This window comes from Branchiostoma belcheri, unplaced genomic scaffold (assembly GCF_001625305.1).
Source record: "Branchiostoma belcheri isolate BF01 breed outbred unplaced genomic scaffold, Haploidv18h27 scaffold62, whole genome shotgun sequence".
Lineage (NCBI taxonomy): Eukaryota > Metazoa > Chordata > Leptocardii > Amphioxiformes > Branchiostomatidae > Branchiostoma > Branchiostoma belcheri.
The window spans coordinates 457,762-470,261 of NW_017804265.1; the positions used below are offsets into that span (position 1 = coordinate 457,762).

Genomic DNA, 12,500 nt, shown 5'->3' on the forward strand with positions numbered 1-12,500 from the left:
GGAGAGAGAGGGAGAGAGAGGGAGGGAGATAGAGAGAAAGGGAGACAGAAGGATACAGAGAGAGAGAGAGAGAGAGAGAGACCATGTGCACGAAGCCAAACGGTTTTCAGTTAAGCCACCACCTACACACTAAGAGTAAGCTTACAAACTCCAGTATCTCACGTATTGACTATCTACATGTACATAGTACACATAGTCCAGATTTCTAGACAGCGACATTAATTTTGAGTTCACTCAACCGCATCCAAACGTAATCCGTCATCACCTGCCAAACCCACCGCGCCAGGGCCGACACAAGAAGGCGCTCTTTGTTGGGGATTCACGCAAAGCCACACGGATGGCTTCAGTAATTACAGCACCATTGTAGGAAAAGAAATGCCCGAGGCTTTTCTGTTCATCGCTTTTGTGAAAACTGTCACTGCTTCTCCGGTGTCACGGAAACGTCCACGCATGTCTTTTGTCATCAATACTACCTGATCCAGCCCGTTGGCTCAGTATATAGCCCTATGCAACGGGTTTGACCAACTTCGGACTGGAGGGATGGATACCAGACTGTTTTTTTACCTGTCACAAGTTGAAAAGGAGCATTACGTAACATATATTCACCAAAAATTGAAATGTTATCTTCGTGTGATTGTAATTTACTTCCACTTTTCAACATATTTGAGTAAATATTTTTCATCTCTCGGACATTTATGGTTGGCGCTAAAATAGCCGATCGAGACACGAGACGAACTCAGTCTGTGGTACCACCACAAACCACCAGATTACTGTATGCCACGTTACCAACATGTCGTTAATGTAGCAATGTTTTTATTGTTTCGTTACAGCCCTAGGATCTACCGTACGCTCGAGCACACCTCCCAACCGCCATGGAGTACAAAGTAATATGCCTGTGTTTTCTATTTATCTTTCTTTGCAACTAATACAGAAATTGGTGTGTGGTAAATCTTTCGGTGCCTTTTAGATGTGTAGAGGGACAGTGCATGCATTTAAGATTTAATCTGTGATGTGAAAGAAAATCAACAGTTGATAACATTTCTGCCATTTGTAATGACTTCCCACACGTGTAATCCACCAACATGGCGGATCGAACATGACGTCATCGTCACGTGAGTGCTAACACGTGCCTTCTCGTTCCCAGGGGTATTTCTACATCATGAGCAGGCAGACAGGAATGGTCCTCGATGTGTTTGAGGGCAACACCGCCGCCTCCACTCGCCTGATCGTCTACACCATGAAGACGGAGGGAGCGGAGAACCAACTCTGGAAGTACGACTCGGAGGTTGGTCTCTTCACGCAGGCCCGTAGCCAGGATTTTGAGTGGGGGGTTCTTCCCACTGCTTGAGGGGACCAGCAAGCGCCGTAGGCGCGAGTTTCCTGGGGGGGGGGGGGCATGCTCCCCTGGGAAATTTTGAAAAATGAACCTTCTGAAATGGCATTTCCTACGTTTTTTAGAGGATTTCAAAGAAAACAAATCAGTGACAAAGTGAGCCGTTTTCCTACGATTCCAGCCTTGCTGGTGACACAAATCAGTCCATATCTTTTGAAGAAAAATCGTGGACCTTTAGATAAAAAGTGGACCAAAAAGTGGATCTTGGAGTTCTTCCGAACCCCCCCTGGCTACGGGCATGCCACGTATAGGGGACATGACACTAATTCCAGCCCCCATTGGAATATATGTTAATACAAGAACTGAGCTGTCAAAAATCACCTACATCATAACTCTCGAGCTGGAAAATGCCAACATATATCCACACATACCAAGAAAAAAGCTGTTTTCAGTTGGTTTGGGGGTCTCAGACTGGGCCTTCTGGGCAGGAGCCAAATGGTGACCTATAGGGCCTTCGTTTTCTAATTTCCAAGCAGATGTCTGGTGGCAAAAGCGTTACGGTTAGAACTGGCCATCTAGAGCTACAGAGAGTCCTCAGCCGCCCAGAATTGGGTGGCAAATAGTTACTGTCTGGCAAATGTATACTTCCCAGCCAATTCGATACTGTCTGCAGATATGCTTGGAGATTATACAGTTTTCTACAACAAGCATTACTTGCTGACGATCGCAATGTTGTACATTTATATGTCATATCTAAGTACTTGTAAAGCTCACGAAAAGAAACATGGTATGTTTACGTGACATTTACAAATGCGTTCATGTTACGTAAAGGTCAGCTCTATCTTACGGTTGCTTTTCTGAAATCGGGAATACTGTTAAAATATTTCACCGCCTTAGTTATCTTTTTACGTAAACTGTTAATTTGGCTGAAATGTCTATTGTACGTACTAACGGCTTAACGGCTTCCCTTCATACACATTTCGTTTCATTTCGTTCCATTTCGTTCTATTTCGCACTTTCTGGGGTCCCTATTTTTGGTGACGTCTAAATTGAAATTGAGTTACACGAACTTACGTACCTCTGTATCTTTTCTCAGACTGGTGAGCTGGTGAGTCGTCTGAACGGCTATCGTGTCGACGTGTCCGGTGGATATGCTTTCGACGGCGCAAAGTAAGACAGTTTGCTATTTAGAAGACTTAACGTATCATTTCAAGGCTTAACATATCCATAGCTCTTACGTGTCCATCGCTCTAACATATCCATTGACTCTTTTTTTTCGCAGGATCATCAACTACCCGACCAACAACGCGCCCAACCAGAACTGGGTCTTCAAACCGGACGGTTCCATTCAGAGCGGCCTGGGGGACCAGTGGGTCCTGGATGTGGAGGGGGCCAACACCAACGCCGGCACCCATGTGATTCTGTACCAGCGTAAGGATGGAGGGCCCAGCATCAACCAGCAGTGGGACATCGTGCCCTATGTGCCCACGGTAAGGACTAGTGTGTTGCCTTCGCCAAGAAGGTTATGTTTTCCGTAGCGTTTCTATGTGTGTGGCGTATATGTAGCACGATAACTCGAGAAGCTTTGGTTGGATTGTCATGAAAATTGGTATGTGGGTAGGTCTTGATGAGACCTGGAAATGATGGTGGTTTGTTATGGTACTGCAGTACTAGTGTTCCGGCTTAGATATCTCGCAATCTGGACATGTTAGGGTCACGAATTATGGATGGTAGATGCACCTATTTTGTGTATTCATTTACATTTAGAAGTCCAAAAGGGTAGTATATGGCCAGCCGGGAAGAACTCAGGAATTTGTACTATGTGAAGTGAACATCTGTTTTACTCGGAAACATTGCAGCTAAAAGAAGACAAATTTTTCTTAGTCCAATTGGAAACAAAGTTAATCAAAGCCAAGACAAGACAAGTTTGATGCGAATGAGTCAAATGGACCCTCTGTTGCCTCCCTTGACTGAGTTTTACATCCAATCGTCGCCATGGCAATAGTTTTTTTTATTCCCTATCTTGTTTGAAGTGACAGCATCTAGCTCCTGTTTCCTCCCCATGTAATAAATAGGGTTTAGTGGTCGTTTGGTGTCTTAGCGTCTATATATATCTTACTATATAAACGAGATCCAAACAGTTCGATTACTTCTGCTTAGCCGGGTTTATTGATCTGTATGTTAACTCTAATACAGGTAGATGTGGTCAATGTTATAAGGGAGTTTATCACTTAGTTACACGGAGAGTTACCAATGGTCTAGGATTACATTACAGATGAGATACTAACAGTTATGCAATACTGATCTACAGAGCTACAACTACACATGTACACGTACCTGAGTCCTCGGTCACCAACTGACTTACAGAGCGATTGTCACATCCAAGCTCAACTATGCTAACAATAGTCCTTCGCCTGATTGGTTGCTCTCACCAACCAATCAGTGCCTACCTAACGCGCAAATATATGCATAGCTCACTATAACAAGTCTTTCCACATGGTCATTTACATATTACCCTAATTACAATATTCATCACCGTTACACCCAGACCGGGTTCTACATCCGAAGCGCGCTGAACGACTGCTACCTGCAGATCGCTGACGGCAGTGACAAAACGTCTGCTCCGCTCTGCATCGGGAACAAACCTGGGGTGCCCCGTGCCGACCACAGATACCTGCTCTGGAAGTACAACAAGAAGGTGATGATTTATTAATTATTTATGATTTATTATCATATAGCCGGGTTACGTTGACCAATAAGAAGGCTCCATTCCACATTCCTTATGACGCCGTAATGTCACAAATAGAGTCAATTTATTCATCCCAATCAATACATTAAACAACCCAATAATCACCCGCATATGACCTCGGGTGACCCATATAGAACACGATTCTCTTCTAAAAAATCCAAAAATAACTTGATTGCTCACTTGGTGGTTTTATTCGGTAGTTATAGCAACTGACAAGGCTTTATCACACCATATTCACCTCGGGGAGGGGTCATTAACCCTTAATTATTTTCCCCATCAACCAAACTTGAAGCATTATGAACTACTCTGACAGAATTAGCAACTGATCTGTAGCTACTGTGACCGTTTTTGGCGACGTCTCAGGGAGGAGCCTAATGGTACAGTATTGTGTGCAATTTGCAAGAATTCTAGGAATTGTACAGGAATTTTGTCCACAGGAATGGAATGTCCACAATGTCTCCCAGCTCTGTTGACATGCCCACATTCCTGGAAACCCTTGGGAAAACATGTCTGCCCAGATGCCCTACTTTCTGTGACCCCGGGGGTCGTTCACTATACACTCAGGGGAGGGGAGGGTACAAAGGCTTCCTCAAAATCATGAAATCATGGCAGTGCCATGCAAACATTAACCCTAACAGCAACCACCTTCGCCATGGCAATGTATGTTTTCATTGTCAGTCTTGTTGAAACTGCTTATAGTATTCCTCTTCTTTTTTCCTTTACAGGATCGTACCATCTGCAGCGAGCTGAACGACTACGCCGTCGACGTGCAGGGTGGCTCGGCAGAGAACTCTGTCAAGTAAGGGAGAACACATTGAGACGTGTACGCAATGTGTGTGCCCGTTTGTGCAAGTGTGTGTATGTCTTTGTCTGTGCGTGTATGTGTGTGTGTAAACATGTCTCTATATGTGTGTGTGTGTATGTGTGTGTGTGCGTGCGTTCTTGTGCGCGTGCTTGTGTGTGTGCTATTATGTATCTGTATCTATGTGTGTGAGAGACTGTATGTGTGTTTGTGTGTCTGATTATGCTCGTTTCTCACAGTGTTTATATGCATGATTGTTTATTTCTGTGTAATACCGTGAGTACTGATGTATTCATCATCATAGCACCTCGCCTATTCAATGGAATATGGCTTCCTCAATGGAACTCCTTTCTTCGTATTTCATGTCATCATTGATACTTATACCAACGGACAGATATTTTTTTCTTCCAGAATCATCGCCTACCCCTGCCATGAGGGCGCTAACCAGCAGTGGACGTTTGAGAAGACCGGGACCATCGTGAGCGGGCTGGGGGAGAACTGGGTCCTGGACGATCAGGCTTCGGGTGGAGCCGGAAGTGCCGTGATCCTCTACACCAGGCATGGCGGGAAGAACCAGCAGTGGTACATCTCCGAGGATTAAAGGCCTAGGGGGTACCAGGCAATTGGGTGGTCCGTAGAGAAATCATCCACCCCCTCCGGACCGACTGAGGCCTGCAGAACCAAGCTTAACCGCCACGTGTCGCTTTTACTGCATGCAAATTATGCGTTAAGCGTTTAAAAGTAAATTAGACCTAAGCTATACGGTAGTAGAAATTAAGTCAGTGTGCCTTTTAATTACTGAAAGGCTAGAAAATAGTTCATTTGGGACTTGGTGTCGAAAACGTCTTAAAATGCTATAATTGCTCTTGCTGCTATTTTCTTTGATGATTGCAGATATGTTTCATAGATATTCAAAATCCGTAGTGATGACAGCTGACAGGCATGGAAGAAATCGGAATCGTGATTGGTGGTGTATCACATGATCTCTCCTACCAATCAGAATTAAGAGTGTTGGACGGTCAGCAATAAACTCAAAACCATGAATCTGTATGCAGCTTGATTTGCTATGAAATAAAGTCTTCACAAAAAGTTCTTTTGTGTGTTTATTTATTGAGCATGATGTCAGGAGTCTGATAGGTACAGGGTTGACATGGCCCATGCAACTTTCTCTCTTCCAAACACAGAAATGATACACACATTCAACAGAATTTTGGAGAGAAAACTGAGTATATTGACCAAAAAATAATATAACAAGGACTCATCACAAAATTATTAACAACATGTCAGTTAAGATACACTTGTATGTAAAAACTCTTATTCACAGCATCATAGTTAATGACAGACTGTACTGGAGATGTCACTTTTTTAAAAGGTACATATATACAAAGATAAATAGATGCGGTTCTCTCAGCAATACAATGCGAAACTCTTTATATCTAATACTATAACAGATACAATAATCAAGTTAAAACATAAAAGACTATTTTAATCCAACATGTTAATAGTTATATATTACTAGTTACAAATTGATATTCAAAAAGGGCTAAAGGTTCCAAGTGCGCATGTACAGAGTGATGCATTGTGGGTAATATGTTAAAGTTGAAGGCCAATGTGACATAAACACATGTCTTGACAGGTATCAAGTAGGGTCTAGACAGAAATGTTTACAAGTTAGGGGTCTTTACTTATGGTCCCATGCATGCGCAATTGGGAGCCTGAACCCTTTTCATTGGAACTTTGTTATAAGTAGTAGTAAATGGTTTATTGATACAAAAGGAACAAATCGGCCTTGCAACAATAGCTGAATTGCGCCGAAGTTAGCAATCATCAAGTTCAGTACAACCAATAAAAAAGTATATATTATAAGACATGTATATACAAAGTTCAATATTATCGAAGTTATTAACATTACTACAGATATAACGTGGTGGTTGGAGATCATTACAATTTAAAAAAAGCGTTTACTTATTGGAGTCATTACAGGAAAGGCTGCTCTTGAACAGTTCATAACACTTCAATTTTACATATAATTACAACATATCCTTGACTTACATAACACATAAAACATAACTTGTTATCAATCTTACTTTCAACTTAATCAGACAACACTGGTTACTTTGAATTCGACACAATGAAAAAAAAAGAAATATTCTTAACTTTCAATTTGGAATTTAACTCATGTTGTCAAACGGTCAGTTTTGAAACCAACGATTTATTCCACTCTATGTGTAATCTAATGTTTAATAATATATACTTTTATGTTATCAAGATTTTCCAAATTCATAGTAACCAATGTTGCGTACAAATGTGTAACATCCATAAAAGACAAGAATTACACCCGATATCCTCTTACAGCAACAGCCTATATATCTATTTCAATCGATGGAAATAAACCTCAAAAGTTATCTTTAAATGCAATGCATTTAAAACCTGAATGAAATGTTAGGCTTAAAGCTAAGATGGAATTTTGCGAACTTTAGTATTAGATTCACAGGCATTTAATAGAGAGCTTCAAATTGATAGAGGAGAATTTTGCAAGTTTTGTCTAAGCTACGATTGCAAAGAAATCTAGATATCAAGTTAGAATTGAAAAGTTATAGTTAGTCATAACAATAAAGGAAGAAAATGCAATTAAACAGGAAAACGTTGACTACTTGCATGCAGGTGGCCGAGAAAAGTGGTACGAAATAAATAGATCTGAAGCAATTAATGCGCAAAGCAACATCAAAAGTAAACATAACCTGAAACAAAAACAATGATAACACAACATTTCACGAGTGTTAGACACAGACACAAAGATAAAATGAGAAAAATAACAATGTTAATAAAGAAAATCAAAATAACAATAAATAACAAATGAATAAGAACATTATGTTCCCACCGGCGTTGGTTATTACGACTTACGACTTCAAATGAAAGCTCATCTGTGTTGGTAGAATCCATAGTTGTAAAGTTCAAGCTTTGTTCTATCACAAAAAAGGAACTCACCATATTAAGTTTTCAGTCGATCTTTGTTGGGACGTTGATTGAAAATTTACGGTGAGTTAAATTCCTTTCTTGTATTGGAACAAAGCTTGAACTTTACAACAACTTACAACTTCAAAGATGAACTTTTCTGATGTTTTGCTTTTTGTGTGAGTTTTGGCCAAGAAAAGAAGTGGTAAATGTTTTTGACCATTTTAGATTTAGGAACAGTAGAATTGTTAGAAGTCTGTGTATGCATTCTTACATCCATATGTAAAGAACACATGCACGTTTTTTTTTTATCACATCGTTGCGTTTGGTTGCGCCCTCGGAGTGCTTTTCTAGTTTTGTGGTGGCATGGGTTGGGGTGGAAACTAACGGGAAAAGTTTTCGGATTGGCGACATTGTTGGTGCGTATAGAAACCGTGTGCGATACGGCATTCACCAGTTTCTCATCCCCAGAATGCATTGCGAAAACAGGGGTCTAAACCTCATTCGCATAGGACATGAAGGCATCGGAATTATCCTGTTGACGTTAAACAGCTTGCTTAAGCTGTTTAACGTCATCAGGATAATTTCGTCATCGGAATCGGAATGATCCTGTTGACGTTAAACAGCTTGCTTTAACGTCACCAGGATCATTCCTATGCCTTCCTGTCCTATGCAAATGAGGTTTAGACCCTTGTTTTCGCAATGCATTCTGGGGATGGGAGACTGGTGAATGGGGGCATGGAGCCATGCGTGGAGGATATGTTACATATGTGGCTATGTGTGAGCGAGGAAGATATCAAACTACAGGGCTGGAACACATGGCTGTATGCTTAAGTCACATTTCCAAACCGGGGCCCGGCCGGGCTGTTTGTATGAACGAAAAATTAACAATTCATATCAAGAATATACAGGAATAGTGCCCGTGGTTGTTATTAAGAACTTTTCTGTGTTTGTCGTCTTTTATATCATATATGATCGTTCCCAAAAGCTGCCCGGCCGGGCCCCGTGTGGGAATTGTGACCTCAGCCGTAGGGTGGGTTATCTGCAAGATGTTGGGGTGCAAGATCGAGACGTTTTTTGACAGAACGTCTCTGAGATCTTGACTTCTGTGACAACTGTCCACTTCGTGGATAGCTGTGTGGCCAATGCTGGGTGATGAAAACTAGAAAAACCACACCAAGACCGCGAATGTCAAAATGGAGCTTCGTTATGAGTGTTGTATATAAGGACTTACAAGTTTGAAACTGTTCGAAAAAAAGAACCACGGGCTTAAAATTTTATCACTTCTTCTATTGGCCTATAAGACAAAAATGATGATGCATATGTTACAACTGCAATTTGAAAGAAGGACACTAGGGGGCACAGATACTATCAATGACTTGGTAAATTGATAACTACTATAAAAATAACTAAATAATTATAAAATGATTTTACAAACTTTTTTTAATCTAAAGAAAAAAAAACCCACAAACCTACGCCGGTTGAAACATAACATTCTTTAGAATGACAGTTGTAGATAAAAAAAAGCGTTTGATGATGATATTAGACAAAGAGTTACAGTTACACTGATTATGTTATGAGGGTGGTTGTATGTGGAGTTGAAGCTGTGGTGATGTTATTTGTAAGAGCGGCTCTGGGTGGAGTGTTTCTGCGTTGTTAGGATGGGTGACTTGGGTGTGGAAGGCACAGGAGCTGGTGTTAGATGGGTGGCTGTCCTTTTGCGGTGAGAAGCTACTGTTTTCTATCTACTAACACACTCACTCACTCACTCACTCTATCTCTTTCTCTCTCACACAGACACAGACACACAAGTGAACACACATATACAAATGCACGCACATACAAGCAAACACACAAACACAGAAACACACATGCACATAGAGAGAGGGGGGAGAGAAAGAGAGAGAGGGGGAGAGAGGGGGGGAGAGAAACACACACAATCACACACACGCACACACACACACACACACACACACACAAACAAACATACATACATGCCACACTCACATAGTTTCTCTCTCGATTGCTTTTCTTGGCTTGTGATTTAATAAAATGTTAGGATGCGTTGTTCATTAATGTTTATTTTAGACTTTGTAGAATACGAATTGATTAGTGGTATTGGCTATTAAAATTGTTTTATTAAAATTAAAAGCTAGGGTAGTAATTTAGTTTGCTTTAATTTGCTGTTTTAATGTTATGAAATTAGTTACCTATGCCGTTAGCTCTATACACCTTAATTAAAAAGCAACGAGGATTATCTATTCGTTTGTAATATTATTGTAGAGTTAGTTCACGTGAATGCCAATTTGACCACTTTGTTACTGTCATTTTGCTTGTACATGTATTATTCTGAAGCATCGCAGTTGAAACATACATGTTTCATAGATGTAGTTTTAAAGTCGATTAACGTCCTTGTTTTGTATTGTCTACGTCTTTTGGAAAGCAGGAGATGATTATGTGGCGTCGTGGTTTCAGACGAAGAATGTTCACTTTGCTTGTGATGTACCTTGCTTTTGATGTACTTTGATAGCCGACTGTTGGTCTTGTATTGTTTGTAAAGGGTGACTGTAGAACGTCCTGCAGTCGACAGAAGACATGCCTTTAAGCGCAAAGCATCTATGGCTATGCCAGCGACAGTATTGATGGTGTATTTAGTTGTAACAAGGTAGGCTCTCTTTTCATCGTCGTTTGGCATTGTTTACGTGGTTTTGAGGTCGCTAGGTGTTGTGGCTGTGGACCTGGTATGGACTCTTGTGAGGCATGTTGGCAGGCAACAGTCGTTGTTGTTTGCCATTGTGTGGTTGCGTGTTTCAGGTGTTCCAGGCTGTTACTCCATCGCCTGTATGTGTGATAGGGTGAAATGTTTATCATGTAAAGATGTATGAAACAGTCATGGACTTAGAGTGTAGGTTTGTGTCGCAGATCCCAAGAACCTGTGTTCAGCTCTGTTTACATCACCAGGATAACAAAAGTAACAAAGAAAAATGTTTAGCAAACAAACCACGGTAAAGTACAATTAACCAATAAATTACGTCGGCAACACCCTGAAAATGATGCTATCCTTATTTAACTATAACGGATGTTGTCCTCTTCAAGTATGTTGCTGCTGCTTGTCCATTCCTGGCCTGCCTTGCTTGTCTGTAAACGATTTAGACTGTTAAATAATCAGTAACAATATTGCCGTTTGTAGATTTTCTGCTATCTACAGCGACCGCTAAAGGAATAGAAATGGAATGATAAAAGCAACTTTCAACAAGCATTGGCATTGTACGACACTATGACACTATCATGCGGTCCTCGTCAACCTGACGGACGAACGACACATGATGATGATGATGATGATACTGAAGAATAGAGCTGTGTACCTAAACAAATTTTAGGTACAGGTACAGGTACAGGTACACAGGTTTAGGTACAGGTCCGGACCTGAACCTGTACCTGAACAATTCGACCAATTTATATGGTCTTCTGAACTCCTTCAATAACAAAAAACATAAATAAACTTGATAGTTAAGGTTTATTCTTTGTTTATGGCGAATGCTCAGATAAAATATAGGCAAAACTAAGTGTTTTGTTTTCATGAACACGCTGTCCTTACACAGGGACCCATTGTTAACCACCTTTATACACATTTGAGGTCACAAATAGGCATAAAATTGGTGTGAAATTGTTTAGGTACAGTACCGGTACTGAGGGAGTAGGTATTTTGGACCTGTACCTAATCAATTTTTCCGGTACAGTATCGGTACTGCGTACCGGTACACAGCTCTACTGAAGAATGTAAAGGACATATTAAATATGTTTCAGCAGTTTTTAAGTATGGCAGTTTTCTTCATTGCTTATACTTGATTATTGAAGCAAGGGTCTGATATGAAGAATACTGACAGTCACCTTCTGAGGGTATCCGGCAAGGTCCTCTCGGGAGGTCCGCGAAGGATCATGGGAAATCATCTTTGGGATCCGCCATCTTGTTCCTGCTGTCACCAGGCCCTAAAAAAGAAAAAAAAGCACAAACTTCAATGAGCTTCTGTCTCTGAATTCATTTGCTTTATTTTGCAGGTGACAAAGCACATAGAAAATATGGAATCTTAGTGTCGAAATATCATCAGTATTTTTGAAGAGATTATTACTGAATGCGTACCGGTCTTTTTGGTGGAGTTGGCTGCTCAGGAAGAGACAGTGCATTGTGATTGTTCAGTGGTACGCTCTGGAACAGAAATCATGTCACAATAATAATACATATAAGATAATTGTAGTAAACAAAACGAATTGAATTAGGTATCTATTTACTATACATTAGCCAGGCAAGTGTGAAATAATTACCATTTAATGAGGCGTGAATTGGAGATATTGGTGTGGAACAGATATCCGTGTGAATGGGCCTGTCGGAACGTGCTTTGAAGCCTAGAATATAAAATCGTGTATGATCGTTAAAATAGTCATGTATCCATTCCACCATACCCTTAACTTAATAATCCTTAAGATGTATAACTTTTTGCGAGACCGTGCTAGTTTTTTCGGGATCATATATGAAATGATACTATGGTAGTATCTTGATATAATTACATGTTTTGTTCTGCTTTTAATATGCCCCTGACCTCAACAGGATATGCATGAGGCACCAATTTTGTTTTGTTTTTCTTACAACAAGACAAGAATGA

The 12,500-nt window shown here is 40.6% G+C and overlaps 1 protein-coding gene and 1 long non-coding RNA gene across 2 annotated transcripts in view; one reads left to right on the forward strand and one right to left on the reverse strand.

Moving 5' to 3' along the window:
- The window catches only part of LOC109483154 (ribosome-inactivating protein SNAI'-like), a 6,853-nt gene extending 1,280 nt beyond the window's left edge, over positions 1 to 5,573 (forward strand). Inside the window, exons 2-8 of the mRNA XM_019786153.1 lie at positions 831 to 884; positions 1,145 to 1,285; positions 2,430 to 2,503; positions 2,616 to 2,823; positions 3,882 to 4,031; positions 4,808 to 4,881; positions 5,296 to 5,573. Of these exons, the coding sequence (XP_019641712.1) occupies positions 873 to 884; positions 1,145 to 1,285; positions 2,430 to 2,503; positions 2,616 to 2,823; positions 3,882 to 4,031; positions 4,808 to 4,881; positions 5,296 to 5,485 (849 nt within the window). The 5' untranslated portion in view covers positions 831 to 872 and the 3' untranslated portion in view covers positions 5,486 to 5,573. The remainder of the gene's footprint in view (positions 1 to 830; positions 885 to 1,144; positions 1,286 to 2,429; positions 2,504 to 2,615; positions 2,824 to 3,881; positions 4,032 to 4,807; positions 4,882 to 5,295) is intronic.
- Positions 5,574 to 9,771: 4,198 nt separating this feature from the next.
- Positions 9,772 to 12,045, reverse strand: LOC109483059. Its single transcript, XR_002140989.1, has 3 exons — positions 11,981 to 12,045; positions 11,731 to 11,829; positions 9,772 to 10,678 (listed from the first exon to the last, which is right to left on the reverse strand). It is a non-coding gene; the product is annotated as an uncharacterized LOC109483059 (long non-coding RNA).
- Between the last annotated feature and the right edge of the window lie 455 nt (positions 12,046 to 12,500).